The 24380-nt window shown below is 39.9% G+C and overlaps 1 protein-coding gene across 2 annotated transcripts; it reads right to left on the bottom strand.

Moving 5' to 3' along the window:
* Positions 1 to 1464: 1464 nt before the first annotated feature.
* Positions 1465 to 24189, bottom strand: cerk (ceramide kinase). Of its 2 annotated transcripts, none has more exons than XM_034313186.2 (13): positions 23810 to 24189; positions 15234 to 15365; positions 14911 to 15033; positions 14014 to 14139; positions 13270 to 13336; positions 11981 to 12126; positions 10094 to 10168; positions 9478 to 9630; positions 9250 to 9355; positions 8989 to 9059; positions 6559 to 6764; positions 4585 to 4808; positions 1465 to 2077 (listed from the first exon to the last, which is right to left on the bottom strand). In XM_034313186.2, exons 1-13 carry the CDS (start codon positions 23973 to 23975, stop codon positions 1990 to 1992), a joined length of 1683 nt encoding a protein of 560 aa, XP_034169077.1. In that variant the 5' UTR covers positions 23976 to 24189; the 3' UTR covers positions 1465 to 1989. The 2 variants fall into 2 exon arrangements, with proteins under 2 accessions (XP_034169077.1, XP_026778852.1); XM_026923051.3 differs by having other exon boundaries at positions 15234 to 15368; positions 23810 to 24188.
* Positions 24190 to 24380: the final 191 nt, after the last annotated feature.

The raw sequence follows: 24380 nt of genomic DNA on the forward strand, positions 1-24380 counted from the left end.
GTCAAGTCCCAAGGAGACCCCGGTCATCAGCACTTTAAGCAAGACTGACAGGCTTTCAGCGCATAAAACACAGTTCAGTGTTTCTTCCATTTGTCTCTTCCACATCTGACTCACCACATCACCACATTTTGAAGAACTTTATTAAGGTTTTTTTTTTTTTTTTTTTTTTTTTTTTTTTAAAACACGCATCAACTTGTACATTTCAGGTCATACATCATTCCCTGTGTCATCTCGAAGCCTGCGAGATGAACATCCCGCTTTTCAGTCACGCCTGAGACTTTATCTAGGCAGCATATCTAAGGGAAGGGTTGCTTTGCTCACAGTGATCACTACTGAGGTTGCAGTAGCTATACGTGTGTGGGTTGTGGATGCTGATGATGCTGTAATGTACAGCAAACAGGCTCGTCACAACTGCCAGCACTGGACCATAAATTAGCAACAGCCGCAGTACTGAAAGCCAGACCAAGCGTAGATGGCAGTGATATTTACAAGGGGGCTGAAGAGGATTTTGAATTATGTTTCTGGTGCAGATGAAGTCCAATCTCAGGGCTGTCTGTGTGCTTGAATAGGAGGTTTGTTGACACAGCGGTTGATGCATATGGGCATGTAAGTGTTTGACTGGCCATGAACCGGGCTGCCAAACACAGCAGCTGTCAGATGGCTGCTGTTTGTACACACACCCACACACACTGAGGACAGTTCATGGCCTGGCATTGACTGCTAGTGTTATCGCACACTACAGCAGCTCCTCTTTACTTGAATTACACAAGGGGTGGAGTTGAGATGTATGATTTACCGGATCTTCCTTCAGCATGAGGAAACTGACAGAGCACCTCCTCTGAACTCGAGCACAGCACTAACCTCAGCTTCTCAAACATTCACAAACAGCAGATGCACTACAGCGAAGAGGCAATTGCATTAAATCACAGTCTGCTCAAAGTCCCCTGATATTGGAAGAACACAGCCATGGAGTATGCACATTAAACCTTCAGCAGAAGGCCACAGAACAGGATGCCCTATGGCTATTTTCATCATTACAGAAATAAGATGGAGAGAAGTAAGAAATCTGAGCAAAAGAAGCACAGAAGCAATAAAGGGTACAGATCCTAAACAGGTTGACACCCAGGGGAATTATGTTGCAGACAAAACTAGAGCAGATTATCAACTACATTTAGTCAAGAACTCACAATGCATTCAATTGAGGATCTAGCAAACTGACCATTCTAATGGGACACACCAGGTGATGCTTGATTTTTGGCATGTGATTTAGGTTCCTAAGAAGCAGTTTACCTCAGTATAATGTCCAGACTATTATATCACTAACAGATTGATCAGCTACACTGTGCCCCAGTGCTAGACTGCTACAAAACACTTAAAATATTACACATTATATATTACACATTTTTAGCTCCTGGACATAACAGCTAAATATTACAACAGTTAAATACAACTTCCAAGAAATGATTGAAGTAACTAAATATATTATGTTTAATAACAGCAACTACGACAGGATAATGTTGAGTACTTCATTTTCAGTAAAGAAAATATTTGCACATTATGTTCAAACTTTGGGATACTACTGTCCGAAACATCAAGGCCAGCTTGACAATAGAGGAAGACAGACAGAAATCATGCTCCACAGTTAAACTTAGAACATGTTGGGTGGGGTAAGAGAAATAATTAGCAATAATTTAGTCACTGTAAAAGAAGGAATGTGTTAAAAAAATATCAATACTGTGGGGATACAGGTTTAACCCATCTGAGCCTTTGCCATTGTGATTATCAGTGATCAATAAATAGTCAGCTAGATGCTATCTATTCAACCATGGTGCATACTAGCAAACTAATGACATCACTTCCAGCAAAAACTATAAATGGATGTGCAATGGAACTTGTAATAGCATCTTGTTAACCCAAATGTGAACCTAACGGTCGGGGATTCTTCATGGTCCAGCAAGTTAATTTTTTTCTTTCCAGTGACAGGCAGCACTATATTGCACTGAGAGTGTAAGGTTCCTCAAAGACGGACTGCTCTTCAATCCCTCTCGCAAACAGCTTGATCAACTGGCAGTGCACTCTGGAAAGACAGAGATGGAGAGAGAAACATCTGTCAAACGTCGCTTTGGACAAAGCGAGCATTTAAACATATGGACAAAAGTGAATAAACGGATGAGGGAGGAGTGGCCACTGGTGAGACGAATGTCTTAGAAAGTTCACTTATGTAATGAGGCAAGTAGAAACATGATGTGCCTGAACTCCTGCAATGCTGTGATTGCTGTTTATAAGCCTGAAGCCATTACGGTACCACCAGAAAAAAACGGCACCATCAAAAAAACACGTCTGTTTACTAATAATATGAATTTTAGGACTGCATAGGTCTAACTCATTCATGCTTATTGTTTTCTCTGATTCAAAGGTGCTAACAAGAAACAGACAGATAACAGTACTGCATGTTGTTAGACAGGACAATTCCAGCATAAAGCATAAAATATGTATTGGCTGAACTGTAGAACTGCAATCTGCAGAAATGTTTGAATTTCTAAGCAACCAGCAGAGATTATAAGCTTACTTTATACAACTGTTACAAATTGAATGTCTGTTCTGCAGAGGTCCGCAGTATACTGCACATTATAAACCGTGTACAACTGCAGTGAGAGATGCTTACTAACATTTTCTGCTGAAAGAAAATATTAAATGGTGGACACAAAATATATTCCACTTTTGTGGAAGTTAATCTAATTCAATTTCATGTACTCAGATCCAACCAGTCTTTTTTTGGCAGCATATAGATGATCCGATACCGTTAAGCTGCATGGATCAACAGTATGTTGGTTCTGCTGGGTGTGACTGCTGCTTTACCTCAGAAAACAAGTCATTTTCAGGCATCTTCCAAAACACTTTGATTATTATTAAATTATATGATGCTCCACTTGCATTACAATTAAATCTTACTCATCCTATTCTCGTTCTTCATTTAAACCTGCATGGCATTTCAGTATTCTTAAGGTACATAATTTATTTTTCCTTGCGTTACTTTGCTTTTCTGAATTGCTCGTGTGAATATTTCATTAAGTGCTAAACAATAAATCTGATCAGTGGATTGGCTGTGCACTTCCCTGATTGCTATTAAGGCAAGTTTTATTACTAACCTGCCACCCACGGTTTTTAAATACTGCAAATATCAATTTCCTGTAGAGATTTTCCATTTATGTTCTGCATGTTCATTAGATGAAAATGTAATGCCTTACATTAACCTAATATTAATATATTAAACCACATACTGTTCTTGTATTGGGGATTTTTTGCATTATTGATGCCAGTTTCTGTCCCCCCCCCCCTTTTTTAACTCATACTGCGCCGCACATTAAAACATAGTGAACATATTATATATTTTAAATTCAGACTAATTAACTAAGTACTCATTGCCTGTGCAACTTCAGAGGATTTAGAATTTAATTTCCTCTAACTGCACAAGATGAAGAATGTTCAGCACTCAGGTGAGACATAATCCTCTCTATCGCTCCCTGTCTTACAACACATTGTTTATCTCTACAGTTCATTTGCTGAATCGTTCAAAGAACAACTAGTGAGGAGGAAAAGTCAATAAATGAATGTGCCTAAATTTTAATTAAAAGGGATTGAGTATTTAACAGTGGAAAGGCCATTAAATTACAGGACATTAGACAGCTATGCATCACTGCTGGGACAAATGGAGCATGAAATAAATGTTGCATTCAGGAAAGCCATCATGCTACATAAAGATTTTCCTGTGATGATCACGTGCTTTATGTTATATAAATAGAATTTTTTTCTTTACAGTGAAATGGCCATGCCGTTAATCTCTCAGCTGAATTGTGGTTGTAATATTCCAGTGGAAGTGGTTTGTCCCAGCTCAAAGTGATTTACTTATCATGAGCTACAACAGTGCACTAAGACAATTGGGAATTCAGCGCTCAGAGAAAACTACCCCTCTTTCTGAATTGGCAACATTTGACACTGAAGTAGCAGTTCATTACGTACACTTACCTTGCACCTACATTTATTTTCCCATTTATCAGGTACATCAACATATAGGCACACTTTGCAGGAATTCAGTTACTGACTGTAGCCCATCTGATGTCATGGACAATATGCCAGCCCCCTTTATACTCCATCCATCAACAGAAAGGGATGAGGGCTGAACAGAGATTATTTGGGTGTGGACCGTTCTCAGCATAGCAGTGACACTGACATGGTAGTGTGTGTGTGTGGCACTGATAAGTGTATGAGGCACAGATATTTTAAACACTGTGCATTCTAACTAGACACACTTACCTTGCTGGTTCACCTGGTACAGCTCAGAAACTATAACTCCTTCGTACATCATTTCAGTGTCACTGCTCACGTATTATGCACTGACTTATTATGCATATAAATGTGCTGAAAGAGTGGCGATAATTTTATAACCTATAAACCTATGACCCAAAATGTCCATTTCTTTAAGTTTTTCAAAGTGGAACATGTACATTACTGCACTGCAGTGTACTGACTACATAATCAGTTCTAATTTGTAATACTCAGTGTAGTGCCATGAGGCTCTTGTACCTGACTTGAATGGCAGCATGAGGCAGGATTTCTCCATCACAGTTCCAGCTGCTGTGCGCCAGGCTGCAAGTGCATGCCGGATGCTCTCTGCATATCTGGCTGAAGAAGCGTTTACGACCAGAGCCCTCAGCCTCCCGCAGCTCCAGCTCAGAGTCAGTATCCTCGTACCGAGGCGTGAAGCGGAACTGTCGCACACGGTACACCTCCACAAACGGGTGGTCAAACTGCAACACATACAGAAGCACACGCTGACTTAGGAGCCATCTTCTCTGCTCTGATGTATTTGAGAGCTATAAGAGAGAAGTGACAATTTCTTTTTTGGTCCTATTGGAACCTGCCGACTTCACATTTAAGGAAGAAGCACTGCACAATAAGTACATTTAGTAGCATCTTAAAATAATATTATGGTTGCTCCTTTTTGCTTTATATAGAAAAAAAATCTCTATTAAGGTGGTGTAATCAAATTTTTGCAATGCAGTGAACAGAAAAACTGTCACAGTGTTTTGGAGTCAAAATCTCACTGGATTAACAAACCTTATGAGATCATGGCAGCAATTAATTTTTATAATAATCTGATGGTCAAAACAGATTTTACATTCATGGCAATCACTTCATAGGCAAGGATTGACAAACCTGGCAACTCAAATACAATCTGGCCTCTTCATACAGAAATAACTTTTTTTTTTTTTTAATGTAAGGCCAAACACTACACAGGGAGGAATATATTGCACTAAACAGTCTCCTTAATGTATCTATATACTAAACAGAATATCATTTGAGATTCATACATACATACATACATACATACATACATACACACACACACACACACACACACACACACACACACACACACACACACACACACACACATAATATTATTAAAAATGACATGCATTTGTTTCAAGCCATTTTCCCACGTCAAGTGACAAGGGTCTCTTGGCCAAAACATTTAGAAAAGGTGTCATTAGATTTAGAGGAGGCAACTACAAGTAGAAGATGTGATCTGTGGATTTTTTTTTTTTTTTGCCTTTTTGCCAAGTAAATAATATGAAAACTCATATGATCAAATATATGACAATCATATGACAAATATGATCAACCCACTCTGTGTAACTGATTATTCACAGAAAAAGGTGTTTTATTATCAGTGCCAGAACTACAGTTCAATGCAACAAATCACAGGGGTGTGAACCTGAACTGTTTGTTTATCCCTGAAAGTGAAAACAGTGCTATTGAGCATGTGGGCTTCTGACGAATATGGCTGAGACTTCTGAGAAACATGGAAATGTAACCAGAGTGAACTGAAGTGAACCCTCACTAACAAACAGCTGTGTCCATCTAACCAAATTTTGCTGTGAGTAGGGTGAGTCACCCATGACGCAAAACTCCCAAGACACAGCCATACACTGAAAAAAGGAATCGGGATGAGCAACTAGACACGGCAGGGGCTGGAAAGTTTCCCTCAATTACCTTTGAGATAAATCTAATATTTCTGCCTTGTTGGTTTTATGGCTCATAAATCTAATGAAAAACTCTAACCATTCATCTAGTCATATTAGAGGCTTTCTGAACCTGAACTGTTCCCTGGCAGTGAGATACAGAAATTCTGGATTTAATGGGAGAGCAATAGAAAATGTTTTCTGGAGCACTGAATCTGGCATTTGTGCTTAGACAACTGAACCTAAATCTAGTCTCCTATAATAGGGCAGGACAATGAAATGTATTTTAATTGTGATCAGTTTTTGGCTCTGTTTTTGTGCAAGACTGACTGTGAGAGAAGCAAGCTTAGCTAAAGTCAAGCTAAAGCCAAGTAAGGAATAAAACACAATGAGGCATGCCGTTACAGGAAAATAATCAACGACAGGGTGGTGTGATGTGGTCCAATGTAAAGCGGAGTTACTGTTACCACCCCAATTATTTTCCTAGAATAGTACGTCCCGATGGTCATAATGCCAGTGTTACAGCATGTACCTGGTCGTCTTTGTTGGTGTGACGCAGCAGGTGGCGCAGGAAGTCAAATCGTGAGCACTTGCGCACCAGGATGAGGTCAGCTGTGCCATCGGCCAGGTGTGCAGCAGGAGACAGGCCTTTGGGACTGCGAGGACAAGCACAGCTCATACATGCAGCATTGATGGCCAAAAACTTTCCCCTGATGACCTGCCACACTCCTTTTTTCTCTGTAATGTAAAACATACAGCTATTGTTATGCAACCTTGCATTTTCAGTTATTCAGATCTCAGTTATAATGGAAGAGATGGGAGTACTTTTTCAGTGGGAAGAAATTGGGTGCTTAAGTGTTGTTCCATGTGAAGACCACAAAAGGGACAGGAACTTTAGGGACAGGAAGTAACCATAATTGCATTTACATTATTGCTCCAATGTTTGAATGCTGGATAAACCTACATAAGACTAGCATTAGCAAGACATTTTCTCATGTTTATTTTATTAGGCCCTTTGTTTAGTTTTGAATTCACGTTACAATATGTATTTTAAACATCTATTAAGGCCAATTAATTCACCAACTGCTCCTAGACTTCCATTATAAATGAGTCAAAGTTATTTTTTTTTTTTTTCCCCCATTTCTCAGTATAGGGAAACAGGACAATTTTTGTCTACAGTAATTATGCATACATGTTGGACTGAGGTTAGGTTACAAATGCTGGTGCATTCCGTAAAATCTGTTGTCACAGACCCAAATACCTCTGAGATGAATCTAGCACTTAATATCAATTGTGAGTTCTGGATCTGACCATGCAGGAAATGCCTCGTTAATGAATGCTTTCCAAAAACTGCTAAAAGGAACAGAAAGAAGACTTTTTCCCATGTTAGCAGGCATGTAGAGCTGGGAAAAGGCAAAAGATTTTAATTGGAAAAAAATGATTAGACACTTAAGCCAAAGGTCTCTTTTGTCATTTTGGATACTTATGTTCATTTGCTGCTTTTCAACGGGATGTTTCTAGGAAACTCATCAGTAAACAGTAAAATGGAAAGCACATGCCATGTATGGCTGTGATGCTCGATTACTGAGCTTACACTTAACCCTCCTAGTGTGCGTGCACACACGCACATGCGCACACGTATACGCCTCTGCCTCCCTTCTGCCTTTGTATTGCTTTCTCTACCAAGTCTAACCATGTCCAAATAGCAATTACAGACCTAGAGGTCCCTGCACGTGTCTCTATAAACAGCACTTATCAGTGAGTCACGGTAAACAGACGGACCAGTCTGTAATGAAGGTGCCTGCTGTTCAGAGCGAAGAGACAGATAATAATCCACAAGAAGTTTGTGTGTGTGAGTTTCTGGGAATAATCAGTGCAGGGACAGATGGGAGGGCTGCATATCATTAGTGGAGAATATATTTGTTCACCCACTGTAGGTGGAAGTGTGGGAATAATCAGAGTAGTGAGAGAACATCCACTGCCCCTGACTCCATGCTCATTTAAATCCCTGTCAGCTTATTCTCATGATTAGTATCTTAATGATAGCTTCTAAGTGGAACTTGTGATCGACTGTAAACAAAAGAACAATAGAGTGCCGCAGGAATGAGTCCTAAAACCCGGAGATGAGTTAGCATTTTAGCACTTCCGGTTCCATCGCCCCAAAGTCAGTGGGCTTTTTGAATGGGTTTTTAGTTAAATGCCTGAAATAAGGTCTGTGGTTAACACAGGCTCAAGATATTTTCAAACTTTATTCTATGACATAAAATACATCATCAATACCCCACTTGTGATTTTTTTTAAGCTTTTACATGTATTGAAGAAGGCGGTTGCTAACAAGTGGCTAAGCAGGACTACAGAGGGACATTAAACGCCATCACGCTAAACAGGAAAACTCATGTACTACACATATAGACAAACAGAATTTTCTCCAAAATAATGCAACATGGAGACACATTCCCAAAAAAGGCGGTGGCAGATTCACAACTTTGTGGCAACAGTTTGGGAAAGAAGCACATATGGCTGTGATGGTCATGTGTCCACATACTTTTGGCCATAAAGTGTATACTGAAGTAGGTGAAGTCAGGTAATGCAATGTATGAATCAATGTGCCTAAGTCCCATTTATCACAGCTACTGTAAATAATGGAGCAGCTGTCTGTCTTACTCATAATACTTGTGCATGGGCAAAAGTGATGACGACTGCATCTAGTCTGTGTTTATGCCTAGAGCTGCAGAAGGTCTGTTTTAATATAGCATGTCTGGTTTAATGTCTGCTGTGGTGATACAGTTTTAAGGACATTTTAAATCATAAATGTTAGCAAACCTATGCTAATAAGTTTGGGTTTTTAACTGAGCTGGATGCAAGCAAAGTGTCAAAGCAGTAATCAAGTGTGTATCAAAATCAATTTTGCCTCATTTCAGATTCATTGTACAGGGTGCCAGCACAGGGCGTGGATTCTCACCGGTATCTGAGATGCTCTCCTCATCTTTGGAAACCTGCTTGTCTGCTGAAGGTAGCCTGCAGATATTACACCTAATAAAACAACAAGTCGTTATCCATTAAGCCTGCTATCTGACACAGAACTGAACACTAAGATCGTCTGAGTGCATCTATTACTGCTAAGCAAACACAGTGACTGCCTGATGTGTGCTCAGATTCATCTGAATTTGAGATAATGATACAATTAATAAAACCATTAGTTGATGAACATGGCAAATCTCACCCAGATCGGCACTGCAGCTTGTCACGCGGAGTTCCTACGTTCTCATCAGCAGGGAGGAAAGAGATCGTCCCTTCATAATAGCGATGTGACAGAAACGTTTTAACACCTGCCACAAACCAACAGGGTTCCCATTGAAAATGACAGCAATTGAAAGAATGACGGCAATAAGAGTAACTTTCGCTTTTTTTCCCCTCTCTTTCATTCTGTTATTATAGAGGTCTTGCTGACCTGAGATGTCGTAGCGAGCTGGGCCCATCCAACGCTTCCTCTCGCTGTCAGTCAGTACGTCGCCATAGAAACCGTAACCAAGCAGTGAGACAGAGTAGCGGAGAAAGGTGTTGTTATGGTGGATGGAGCAGACGTCCATTGGCTGGGAATCTCCTGGGAATAGGAAGGGTATAGTGGGTTAAGACATACATGTGGCTTTTTTTTTTTTTTTTTATGAAATCATTTCCACATATTATAGGTGTCACAGGTATGGCTGCAAGAGCGATAAAGATCTAGTAAAGATCTAAGATTGTCAGCACTCGTGCTACGACGACACACCTTAAAATGATTTTAACACTGTTGTCTTGCAAGCATTTGTTGCTGGGATGAATGACCTCAGCTAACAACTCCACCCTACATCTATATTAAGTATGGGTGTACATGTATGGTATGTAGCTTAATCCAGTTCCATAGGCTACATCTCCAACTCCCCCTTACTTAGCAATGACAGATCTTTAAAGGAAATATTCTTAACCTGTTTATTAAAAGGCCTCTGATTAAAAAAAAAATAATAATTGAAGTGACACACTTGTATTACCAGTTTTATGTCAGAGTTTACTTGGATGTGCACACTCACCCACGACGATGTGCAGAGCTGAGGTCACGGGGTCATTAGAGCCGACCGTTGCGTAGCATATGCAGTCAGTCGAACCTGTTTCACAAGCACATTTCACAGGTCAGGGCTCTGGCACAAAACAAATCTAAATCTCCATTTCTCTGAATGTAAAAAATATGAAAATCAGAATCTCTCTCTTTCGCTCTCCCGCTCACACCTTCTCCCTGCAATTTCGATGCTGGGACAATCTACCTAGCAATCGGAAAAAATGTTAGCCAAATATTAGATATGCCTGAGGTTTTTCGGTTCATGCTTCTGTGTAAGCAAAAATAACTTTCTGTCTCTTCTTTGTGCTGAGAACAATTTAGCTGACTCACAGAGGCATGGAGGGGAATACTATTAGCAGCGAGGCACTGCTTTTTACAGAGATGAGATTTCTTCAGGTTTCATCCCTCTTCTCTCACTCTGCTCGGTAATGAAATTCTTCTGTCTCAAATTGCTAATATAAAACCCAGTGAGAGCAGCAGTAAGCAGAGCTCGCTCCGTCTGGAATACAACCTGACTGGTTCTTTCAACAATCAAGAAAGAAAGAGCGACAGCAAGAAGAGAAGTGAGAAAAGGTAAGAAGAATGAAGAAAGAGTGCAAAAAGGAGAAGAAAAAAAAAGTACAAGAAAAAAAGGGATTAAAAAAAAAAAGAAAAGTGAGAAGGGGCTCTGATAGACTGGCATCCTATCCAGGGGGTATTCCTGCTTCACAGATAGGTTCCGGATCCACCGTGACTCCGACCAGAATAAAGCGGTTACTAAAAATGAATGAATGCATGAATAAAAAAAGTGTGAAGAGGTGAAGAGAAAATAAAAAGATTTAAAAACATTTTTTTTATAGTTTTGTTTTGACGCAGGGTTATAACGTGTGCCAGAATCAACCAAGCCGATCAATACAGCAAGCTCTAGCTGTGAGGAAAGAAGAATTGTCTCATTATACTTTTTTTTCTTCCATTAGCAGTTTAAGCCATTCACTCATTCATCTCCAGTAACCGCTTCATCCAGGGCTGAGGTTGGAATACACACTGGGTGTGACTCCAGTCAATTGTAGCTTACTGTCCACACACTCATTCACATCTAGGGGCACTTTAGCTTCGCCAGTCCACCTACTGACCCATTTTGTGGACAGAAGATGAACAGAACCCATGTGAAACTCCACATAGACAGTAACCTAAGCTCAGGATCGAACCCAGGACCCTGGAGTTGTGAGGCAGCACCACCGCATCACCCTTCCATTCAGTATATAAAATTCATACTGTTTATTTAAACTCTTGCACCTGAGGAACATGTTGTAGCTAGACAGAATTCTTCTATAAACACTGATAAAGCCAGGTTGCTGCTAACTTTATCTTAAAATATGATTTGGAGCTGTGAACTGTGTACATTTCCACGCTCTGGTGAACAGCACTCCACGGCTCCAAGGCCATTTCATTAATCCTTGTTAATACAGTGTTATCAACACTAATGGGCCCTCAGCAAAATATAGCAAAGCAAGGATGGAAACAAACAAGCTTCTCTCTTTTTCCACTACAGAAAGAGTTGCTTTGAATCCCTCTGCATTTGAACTGAGCTATGGCTGTGTCCAGACTCATTGTTTTCCATGTGTAGTGGCTAGAAAAGAGCCTGCTCTCTGACAAGTCAGCATACCATAATCATCAGTGATCGTTTTCCAAGTAATGCACGTCATAGCTGTGGAATTTATGAAGTAGAAAGAAGCTATGAAGAATGCATACTTAACGCCTCCCAGGCAGGCTATCAGAAGAGTGTCCATGTGGTGGAATAACAGGAAAAGCAAGAAAAACAAAGAAGCCAAAGCTATTTTCTCTAGACACCTTTATTCACGCTGGAGTCTGGAGAACTCACCTGCAGGAATGATGCCGATACGAAGGCTGCAAGGTATCAGAGTCTCGTCTGCACGGTTCTGGTCTACACCGGAGTCACACTGCGTACGGGAGATTAGGCCATGTATGATTTCACTAAACATGCCATCTCCTCCAACACAAACCACCCTGTCAATTAAAAAAACACTGATAAGTTATGATGTAGCATACAAAGCCAAAAAAAAATTTTAAAATACACCCACAGGATAAAAGATCCATCTAACTTTAATCGGCTACAGAAAGAAACCTTTTGCTTCTGGGCTTGGTTTCATGTCCTGTTTGGATCAAAATGTTAACGTTTTACTAAATCACCTATTCACACATATTTATGTTATGTGTTACGTAGATATATTTATCTTCTTTATGTTACAGAGATTATGAGACCTTAAGCACATAAAGTGAAATCTGCCAGCAGCTCAGTTCAATCAAATCAGTTTTTTAAAATTTTGCTAACATTTAAGCAAAGAATTCAACATGACATGGTGCGCTGTTATAGGAAATTAATCAACAACATGGAGGTATGATGCAGCCTGACACAAAGCCAAGTCCCAAAGTGTACTCCTCTTATACCACAATGATTTGCTAAACAACATACTTATTAAAGAATGCTACACTGTAACTTTTATCCATTTATAGTTATGTTGGGAACATAAGAAGACGACAAAAACTGCAGCTTGTCACAGTGCACAGCCCTCTGTCCTGAAGACTTTAGAAAAAACTGAGACTGTTACAAAGCGACAACACTGGAGACTCCTTTCATAAATGCGAAATAAATGTCTTTTACACACATTACACACATTTAGAGTGTCCACCAAACAAGTTGTGTTAGATCTTACTATAGAAATCAACACCTTCTGAGCAAACACAATTAAGAATTCAACAGTCAAAGGTGATGATGGTAGAGTACACTAGTAAGGGCATCCTCTACTAGAGTCAACCTGAGGGATAAGGGTTACATTTCTTGGAACCAGAACCAGGCTAATGAGTGCTATTTGCTGAAGTGCTGAAATAAAATCCTGATCCAGAAACAGCAATTCCACTCAGAGTCACTTGGCTTCTGGGCTCATTTTTGATGAATGCTGCACATTGATGTCATCAAAGCTCATTTAACTCCATAGCAAGTTCTCACTGTTGCCAAGCCATGCTGCAGTGCCAGCAGACTGATGTGCACTGAAATGATAATTCAGTCTTTGCTGTTGATGGGCAAATTCCTCACTGGGCAAATTAAGAGCTGCCACATACACACAGTGATCTCGGCTAACTGCAACTCACCCGTCGTATTTCTTTAGATCAGCCTCCATTTTCAAGTGGTCCCTGGCATGATTCGCCCGCTCTGTAACTATGGAAACAAATGCAAAGTTATGGTAACTGTGAGCAGTAAGGAGCAATGGCAGCAATGACACTGACTTGATCTGCAAGTTAAATTGCTACTTCAGTAGTGGTTTTGATGAATACAATTAATCCAGCTACATCAAGTGATAAGTCAATGCTGCTGCTGCTGTTGCAAAAAAAAAAAAAAAAAACCTCAAGCACATTTCAATCCAAGTCTTAATCAGTCAGAACTGGCTGTCCTAAAAACAGATGGCTCAGAGAAAGCCTCTTGTGCTGAAGGTGACTATGGACGCAAAAACAGTTGTATAGAGCTTATTAACGCTAGCTTGGCTTCTCTAATGATTCTGTTTCTCTTGTTCGTGAAATGCCAACATGATAAACACACACTCTTCTTTAATAGGCCTTACACAGTTATATATGATTGTGTGCTGCCAGTATTCCATTCACCATTTCGCAGCCTATGCTGAAAAAAAAAAAAAAACCTGATGAATAATCCTCTCATGTTTACCAACTATCAGAGCTCCCATTATCATTATCCTGCCTGATGGATAAACCTGTAAACAAAATCATATCCTTGGGAACACTTGGCAGTTACGGCTATTTGCCCACAAATATCTTTTTTGCAGAACATGAACGCTCATTTTTTTATTCAAATGTTAATGTAGACAGCTGATGGGCACTCACCAATCACGTCAGTGGAAATAGAGGCACGGGAAAAAATTGGGGCTACTTTCTGCTCATAAATCCTTTTCCCACGGTGCTTCCCTCCATAGGGATTTATGTAGACCAGCAAGCGCTTCGGGCGGATAGCTGCAAATAAGGAGATGGGGAGAAACAACAAGCTTAATTTGCTTCACTACAGAATCTTTTGTACAGAGTACAACTTCACTGGGTTATTTTTTAAACAAACAAACTTTATCAATAGTGACAAACATTCATAATTGCCTTAGTAGCTAGGATACCCAGGACTGGATTTCCAGACACAGACTGAATAAAGTCCCTGAATAAATGCTTTCTAAATTCTGGTTTAATGAATGCAAGTTTCCTAAACCCTGCTTAATGTATTCTAAGACTAGTGTAATTATTTTACAAAATCCTATATGCATAAATATTATAACAGCCCACTCTTACATTTCTGTTATTTTTATAAATGTGTTATAACTGTCATGTCTCAGAGACAGCATGTGACTCAGAAAATAATTTATCCCTACACTGGTCCTTAGCCTTAATCTTTTAATATCTGACTTCTTAAACCAAAGTGTCTTCTTCTCTAGGCTCAGAACACTTTACAATACATAAACCTTAACTGTAAATGGTGAACTCGGGTGCAAATCATTTCTAGAAAATTTTCATTAAATGTTAACTTTAAATAAATCCTAACTTAGAACCAGGCTAGCTTTCCAGTAAATCAATTTCAAATGGACTAAGCAGTGCAACCTAACATAATCTAAAACTGCATCAGTGTGATATGTATATATATATAAATTCCAGAAACGAACAAATGAAATTACACACGCTTTTAAAAAAGTCGACATAATCATTATTCTAGGTCAGTTGCACAAAAGAGCGTTAAGGACTTACTCAATAGTGAGAGCTGCTCCCTGATGGCTTGGACCCATTGCAGACACAGTGTTCTATCAGTGCAATGGAGGGTGACTTCACTGCACCGCCAGCGGTGTTTCTGAGTCCTCTCCACATAGGACACTACAGACAGTAGGTCAGAAAAGCTTAAACTTGCATTCCAACTGTATAGCGTGGTAAACAGTGTAACATACAGTTGCATGGCAATCTTGATCTGTGTATTCCTGGATAGATAACACACATTCCTCTTAGCACTAAGGGGTTTATCCTGTGTGAGAGCCTACATCGCTTAATGCTTCATTACAGAACATGAGCATGCATACCTGTGAAAGCATACTGGTTAGATTCAGCTAGACTTTGTGGAACTTTCTGCCACTTTCCTATGCCTGTGCTCGGGCAGTCTTCCTCCGTCTCCTGGACGGATATGATCTCACACACTGGCACGTAGTGGCTGCCTGCTAAAATAAAAAAATATATATAATAATAATTTTTAAAAACCCACAAAAGCTACACACATTTTCAGCAGATGCAAACACTTAAACACTGCACTTAACTGAATTGTTATCATCGAGTAACACAATCCAGACTGTTTAGTAATCGTGTATGAAACTAAAACCAGCATCAGGAACACTGATGCTCCCTCCCTGTGAAAGGACAAGCTGGTGATTGTTAAAAATGCTGATTTGTTTCTGCATTCTGATACCATTAGTTACAGGTTGAAAATGATGTTTGAGAGGATCTGATCAAGTCCTGGCTGCTTAAAATATCCATTATGAAACCTTACATCAATGTTCTCACTGAGAATGTAAAACAGGCCAGGCTCGTTCTAAAAGAGTACAACTCTTATTCAATTCTTTTTCCTTGTCATAACACCAGTAAATGCATGATGGTACATGGTGTTGAATAGGGTACAGTGAAGTAATGCTAACTTGAATTTGAATGCGAGCTTGGGCATTCTGTTTGCGATCACAATCTTTCCTCTGCAGACAGTCTGTAGAGCTCTATTTATATATTATTTTCATTTCTTCCACCATCTTCAAAATCATGGCTTACGACCAAAGACCAAAAAAAAAAAAAAAAAAAAAAAAAAAAAACACTTTCAGAGTCTACGATGACAAACCAACAGACAGGTGACAATTTAAAGAAAAAGAAAAAAAAAAAAAAACTACAAATATGGCCTTGTCATAAATACTACAAATCTCTGGAACTGTACTGGAGCGATGAACACTGTTCTTCTGAAACTTATTCCCTCAAGTGGTGTTTGGATGATGGTGGTGGTGATGATGATGGTGGTGGTGGTGGAGAGTGCTGTTCAGCATGTCAGTACAAAATGCCCCACAGGTGTTCATTTAAGATCAGATCTGGTGACTACAAAGGTCACAGCATATGACTTACATCATTTTCATACTCATGGAACCATTAAGTGAGCCCTTGTGCCCTGTGGATCAGGCAAAGTCATCCTGGAAGACACCACACCCATCAGCACAGAAATGTTTTACCACAGGACAGAAGAACTTTGTACTGATTTGCAGTGATGCTTCACTCTAAAGTGGACCCAACCACGTCAGTTTAATCCTACAGCATAACAGAGCCACCAGTTTTTCCTTTAAATGGTCACCGACTACACATTAAGAGTCTCTCACCTAACCCTCTGAACATGTAAAGTTAAAAAAAAAAACAATCACCTCATGAAGAATTTTAATATCTTTTAACATTCAGCTCAAGTTTTAAAGTCTTCACAAACTGGCCTTATAAAACAGAAAGTATGGTTGATTCCATTGTTCTTTAAGTAATGTCTCACTTTTCTTCTTAGATGTTTTCTAACATCCTGGCTTCAGCAATCATAACATACCAGAGCAGTAAACAAGGTCAAAGGAAAGGAAATACCACATAACAATACTGGACATTCCCCTAGAGTCTGGCTAATGTTTTTCCCCTTTCGGGTGTTCTTCAGTAATTGTGAACAAATTCAAAACTGACTTATGCACTGTATCTGTATGATGTAGCAGAATCACACTATTAGTCCAGAGAAACATTTTCAGTAGGGAGAGTAAAATTATGATCTATACAAAAGGTTCCTGACCTCAGGTTACCTTTACTGTCCTGTCTGTTATATAAGATCATATAAAAGTCGTAACCTCCATTTTATGCATCTCTAATCTCATACACAGATCCTTATCATATCACCAATGAACTCATTTATATGAACACATTTTGTGTTAAACCACACACAAACTCCTTCCATTCTGACATTCAGCTGGGGAACAACATGAACATGAGAAACCTGTTTGTTAATTGTTTTGTAATGAAATGTTAGGCTGGTTGTGCAAGTGTAGCAGCATAAATACAACAGCTGCTTTACAGTACAGCATGGAAAAGGCCATTTCAAAACGAGAGTGTATTAAGCGATTTTCATTACCAGTCACCTTCCACTTATCACCTATAGAGCTGTCATGCTGGAGATTACACGCAAGCACGTTGGAGCTTTGACTTGCCTCGTAAGCTAGCTGATAAAGTTATGATTGTCCATCCCTGAAAAACTAGATGAAGAGTATTCATGCCATTTGTCATGTCCAAATTTGGACCTAAGCCTCATTATCACTCACTGTAGGCAGCCTTGATTTCACAAAGCACTATTCTTAGTCATGCGTAAAGACTTCCATAAAGGCATGCAGATTTAATCATGTGCTTTGTTTGTAGGTGTTAATGTAAAAATGCACAAAGAATTCCAGATAAATCAAGGACCAAAACTGACAATGTCACATTTCACTACTTGTGAGATTAGGACTGGGACTGTGCTACTTTGTGTCTATGGCAGGAACAGATCATTAAAGGAACAAGTAGAACTTGATGCCAATGGCACTGACGGGGAAGCCTTGGCCAACAACAAGTCTAATCCTTCTTGTTACTAATTTGTATGCCTGAAATACCCTTAAAATTTACAGTACCTCCAGAAAGTATTTACCCCCCAGTGATTATTTCTTTTTGCTATATTGCAACATCAAATGTAAGTATATTAGAATGGGATTTTTTCTGCTCCTTTTTAAGTGACACTTAAATATTTAGATGTCCTCAACATTATTTTTTATAAATAAAATAAATCTAAAAAACTGCTTGAGCACTCACTAAATACACTTGAACACAGGTACACCTGTGTTCATTTTGTGTTCAATTGTGTGCTTGCACAATAAATAAAATCACTGACTTGGGGAGGTCTCTCAGCTAAAATGGCAGATCAGATCAGTCCTGCATGAGAGCAAAGCAGCAACCCATGAAGCTTCAAGATCACGGGGTTGGAAGGAGAAAAGCTGGAAAAGGTTATTAAAAGATCAGCAAAGGTTTGAAGCTTCTTAGGAGCACTGTGAAATCCATTACAAGTGGAAAAAATATGGCACAACCCAGACACTACCAAGGTCAGGTTGTCCTAAATTGAGTGCAAAGGCAAGTAGGGCAATTGTAAGAAAAGTGTCCAAGATGCCAGCTATGACACTGAAGGGGTTACAGAGCTCACTGGCTGAAATAAGAGAACCTGTGCAGCCCTCAACAATATCATCAGATCTTCTCAGATCCAGCCTCTATGGGAGAACGGCCAGAAGGAAACCAACAGCTAACATTAAGACATGCTTGGTCTAAAAGCAGACCAAATACAGCCCAACACCGAGGTAAAATCATTCTTACCATCGAGTACGGTGATGGCAGCATCGTGCTCTAGAGTTGCTTTTCAGCAGGAGGAATGGAAAATCTTGTCGCCATCACAGGCAACAGGGATACATGCAAATTCTTGAGGAGAACCTGTTCCAGTCAGCCAGAAATCGGTGTTTAGGGTGAAAATTTACACCCCAACAGAACAATGAGCCAAAGCACGATGCAAAAACTACAAAGGAATGGCTTGAAAAATCCCCAGACTGTGGCAAGACCTGAGAACTACTGTCCACCAATGTTCTCCATCCAATTTGGGAGAGGAATAGGAGAAAATGGCAAAATCAAAATGCACAAAGCTGCAAACATTGGGCTCAAAGCTCCAGAATGGAGGGCAGCTATAGGAAGTAACTGTGCTGAGTTATGGTAGAGACTTGGCTGGGCTAGTAAGCGATCTACGAGATGATCAGCACAATGGCGTTGACGGCAATATTAGCATGAAAGTTGAAGCTCTGGAACCTGATCTGTTTGAGCAGAGAGTACAGATAAGGAGGTGGGAGAGCCGGATGCACTAACGGACTAAAGTGCCACTGCATTGCTCTCTTTAGGTACAGATGAAGTGGGGGCTATGCAGAAAACTGTTAAGTGAAAATATAACAATAAAAAAAAAAAAATGTATAAAATGTTTATACAAAAAAAAAAAACAAAAAAAAAAAAAAAAAAAAAAAAACGCAACTCAATTTTATTATTAAAAAAATAATAATAATTTGGATACCACCAAAGATCACATGTTAATTACATGTAAATTTTTGCCCTTTCCTTTCCTACTTAACTACACATAGCATGGTGGCAAACATTCACTCAATTTATCGATCTTTCTAAAGAAGCTCCTGGGATTCAACTGCCTCAAAAAACAGATCTAAAATATTTATTGGCAACAGAACCTCATTTACAGCGATGGTTTGAAAACAAGTCGGCTTTGTTGGCAGCATTAAGCAGGCCTGCGGTTTTGTAAGAAATATAAGACCAGCCTTTGGCTCCATCACTGGGGAGATGCAAGCTCGGGCAGGCATGTCACGTGAGTGGCGGGCAGATGCAGATGGCGCACGTGAGCTCATCGCTGGAGATTACATAACATCGCCCTTCCCTCAGAGTCTTGTTTGAGCAGCCGCACACATCGTTTGTCCAATGCATGGCGTTATCCTTGGAAAAACATTGGTTTAGCATGAAATGACCCTTCACAATTAAGGTCTTTTTCATCCCTTTTTCCCCACATTATGTACTCTGGGAGGAACTTCATGTGCAAAATGGGGAGTTAGGTTACATTAAATACACACTGTGACAAGTGGGATCTATTTTTCAGACCTTAGTTTGGATAATTAGGCCAATCAACCCTTAACAGTAGTTGCTTGGACACAGTTATCATGGCATGCATGAAAATGACTCAAGAACATACAAAAGGACCAGGTTTTTGGTGAAAAGTCTTCAAGTGAATCAGCAACTATGCCTCTTACTTCTATTTATTACAGTCCACTGGGTTCTTAGTGCGTGAAGGATTTATTGCAAGCAGACAGTAAGACTTATAGCAGCTAATAAGATCATGCAGATGATCTAAATCCTGGTGTATGTGCTCGTCAGCATTCAACCTTATTACTGTCCAAGGTTAACCCTTGACTCACACTGCTTAGCATGGGAGTACTAGCTTACCCAACTTCAACAGACAGCCCCACAGTGCTCAGCTTTATTTGTGTTGGATTGCTCTTGAAATGAAATGCACTCAAGTTTGGTACCACCCCAAGATCACTCCTTCATTTGGGTCTTTGTGGAGCTGATTTTTTTCCCCCACCCAAGTTCACATGACGTGTTTGTCTGGCCAAATAAAAGGAACTAAAATGGCAGAAAATGCTGAGACTCAAAAACTGAATAACCAACATGTGTGACATCACCATTATGCTGACACTGACTAATACAAAATAGGTAGAGGGAAAACAATTAATCCGTGGTTTGGGAAGGGTGTATTAGCTTCAAAGCTGGCCTGTTTTGTTAATAAAATTGTAGGATAGTGACAATGTAAATGACCCCAATAGGAAATGCAAGGACATGGAGCTGGAGTGTTCTGGGAAATGTCAACGCCCTTCACACTAGTGCTTTACGTAAAATGACAGTTTGCACTACAGAAGCCAATATCGGCGTAAAAGACCCTTGAGGACTGACAGGACCATTATCTAAGATGACCCATTATTGAAATATGATAGAACAATTTCTTTTCATCACCAACATTATGTACAAGTGAGTGTAAAGAGGTTTTAAGTGCATTTGGAAGAAGGTCACCACTTGATGATGCACGTTATTGTACTTATATTTCCAAATCATCACACAGACCATACCGTATCAGCCTGAAATGACTGTGTATTTATGAGCAACCATCACGTATGCTGACACAGTACATTACTCACTTTTTACAGAGCTGTGCTGCCTCTTAGGCCCTGTTCAGACTCTGAATTATCATCCATCTCGGGTTATCTGATCACACGTGGACAGCCGAGACAGATAGATTTCACACCTGAGTTTTCCATGTGTCTCAACTGCATCTTTAGTGACCACATGATCAGTAGCAGGGTTGCCAAATCTGCCAAAACCAATCCGATGTGATTTCAAAAATATTTGCCAACAGCAAAGAAAAACTCAAACAAAGCCAGTGACTGGCATTTCCTAATTAAATCATCAGGCGCTTAGATCAGTTGATAAAACTTTTAATCATACTCTCCTCTCGCTGTGGGGAATTTTGTGAAGGATTTGCTCATCTAAGTCACGTTTCATGTGCTTTCAAACATCACACACAAAGAGAGAGAAGTAAAAACCGAAATAAAATGCGAGTTGCTACGCAGCAAGAGCATGTGTATGAATTGCACAAGGCTACAAACGTACAGATATTGTCAAATCTCTAATATATAAAAACAGTATACAGTTTGTGTTTCTAGATGTGTGGAGATTTACTTGTGTGCTTTCTGACCATTTGTGCAGTTAATGGCTTTAATATAAGCAATGTCCAATGATATAATGTTTTATTTAATAATAATACCACCTGAATTGTAAATATATGCTGCGACACTGTAAATCTGACACTTCTAAGCCCTGTACATTATTAGAAAGTCTGACATCAAGACCATCGTTGCAAAATGTGTTGCAGTTTGTAAGAGTAATGTGAGGCATTAATTCCTAATGAAGCAGGACTAAAAACATGCCATTTTCTTAACCAGACTAGTCAGTTCACCATGACTCTAAAATTAACTTCATATATAATATATAAAGTGTATAATTCATATATCGCATATATCACAATCCTGCTCTAAATGGTGTTAAAGCAGCTATAAACATTCCTTTCTTCACCAGCCTCTCTTTTCTTCACTCCTATGAGGCCAAAGTTCTTCTCTCTTTTAGAGACGAACAATACAGCTTGTCACGTTACTGCGAAGCAGGAGAGTGCAAAGTCCTCTGTCCTGAAGACTCTCCCGTCCTGAAACTTGCTGACTGTTACAAAAAACACCAGCACCGGCACCCGAGACTCCTTCTATACATGGTAAACAAATAAATAAACATGTCCTAACAGAAAATTCATCATATTAATGATTACATGTTGTTCTTTGTTAAATAAAACATTTTTTAAAATCTGTTTATTATTAGGTGTAGATGATCTGCCATACAAGTCCCTGTATGGACGTTGTATAAACATGGCTGGACATTGGTGACTAGGGTTTTTTTGTTTTTTTTAAATATATTATAAGGATGCAATAGGATGTATCTGTAAACAGATCGCAAGATACATTTGACCCTGTTCAGACCTGTCTTTAGTGTTGTCCACTTCTGAACTGATCACCCGAGACGCCTCTTAATACCACGTCTGAATGGGGCCTTAGTAGTCAAAGCCTTTCAGTGTTCAAGTTTCCAGGTTTCCAAGTAATTTAACAAAAGCCAGGGCCTCTACAGTATCTAGTGGAGGAAGGAAGGAAACTTAATTCCAAAGCAGAACAGCCCCTGGGAAAAGATACATGCAGGCTTTGAGAGTAAAAGAAATCCAGGTAGTGCAGAGCGTACTCTTGTATTCAAGGCCACTGGGTTCATTGTGACATTTCTATGGTGAAACATATTATCACTAGACACACATATAAGCTTTCCCATGAACACTGTCACTGTCACGGTCAATGTCACAGTGTTCTCGGATTTTATTCTAGAGATTTCAATGCAGTCAGCTTGTTTATGTTATGGGAAATATTCATAAACTGACCAGCACAGGATGTTTCTGGAGAAGGACACGAAACACTGGGTCTTTCCCGAATCCCACATCATGGTGGGTCATGTGGAACATGGCTAATAAAGTATTGTTCAGAAACACAGGGCCTGGAATTTACCCTGTGGTCAACATCTAAACAGAACTAAACAACTGTCAAAAAAAAAAAAAAAAAACTGAAAATGAGAATAGGGAACTGCTGTGTCACATGTTCACAATGAAACCAGTCTGCAGGCCTTCTGGGTAGCTAATTAACAATGCAGAGCAGGGAGGTAGTTAATTATGGAAACTCTGAGGAAGGGAAAAAAAAAAGGTAAAAGATCCCTTAATCTCTTCCAAGCATTATTTATAGCACACTTAGTAAATGAACCATGAGGACATATGACTCAAAAGGTCAGCTTACCCTTGAGGACAGTGAGCACTACTTACAGGTAGTGCATCTCTGTCCTCCTGTCCTTCCCTTCAGTCACATTCAGGTCAGGCCTGCGTCCCTGATGACCCCATCTTAGACACAGTGTATGAAATATGGAGTATAGGATATGAAAGAAAGCCCTGCAGTGCACTTATATACGGAGTAAGAAGTGGTTTGGGATTGAAACCATGTCATGTCTACATACGCTACTGTTTAAGTCCATGAAGGACATTCTTAATGCTCTTTGACTACTCCTGTTTATTAATATTAAATATTAAATATTAAATATTCCCAGCCACTTGTGCCTGTTCCTCTCAGTAGGTGATCACCAGGCCTTGGTGTTTAGACATGGCCTGTGTCTTAAAGCTTTGCAGGAGCACTTTATTAGTCTTTGTGAACAGCAGGAGGATGTTTGGCTGGGTTTACAAGGCATGCTGGGTAACAGAGTCCCTTCACTGCTGCCTCATTCTACAGACAGCGTCAGTTAATGTGCGGAACCAAAACAAAGAAAGTGTCTGAGAAAATAAATTCCTAATTTACTGGAGCAGTTTGAAACTTACCAGCCTTCAGAGGACCATAAATGTTGGCAGCAGTCCGTTTTTGTCTCGTCTCTACCTCCTTCCAGGAGAGAAAAGCGCTGTTGAGGGTCACCTCATAGCCCCGGTTTTGGAGGCTGAGCTGCGAGGACAACAGCAGCAGCGGCGGCTTCGGCTGCTTTTCCTGCATTTCTCCGTGAACACACTCTTCCAGCCGCAGCCACGGCCCACTGTAAACCCTAGTTATCTGAATTTCATCTTGGGAACGAACTTAACAAGCTACTCAAAGCCGCAGGCTCGGTTAGAGCGCTCGCAGTCCTCCGCGCTGTCCACGCATAGCGGTTTCTGCTTCCTCTAAGAATAAAACGAAAAGCAAAGACTCACCTGCGTCACCGCGCAAATCCGTTTACGTGAGCAGCGACGCACGAGGCGGGCGAGCGCACACGCACGCGCACGCACGCACGCACGCGCACACCGCGCAGAGGACCTTCACAAAGCCGCGGAGGATTTTATTTATTTATTTATTTATTTTGAATAAATGTATAAACGAGTCACGCCGAAAAAAAAAAACATGTTTCAAAGTATTAACTTTTAT

This window comes from Pangasianodon hypophthalmus, chromosome 18 (assembly GCF_027358585.1).
Source record: "Pangasianodon hypophthalmus isolate fPanHyp1 chromosome 18, fPanHyp1.pri, whole genome shotgun sequence".
NCBI lineage: Eukaryota > Metazoa > Chordata > Actinopteri > Siluriformes > Pangasiidae > Pangasianodon > Pangasianodon hypophthalmus.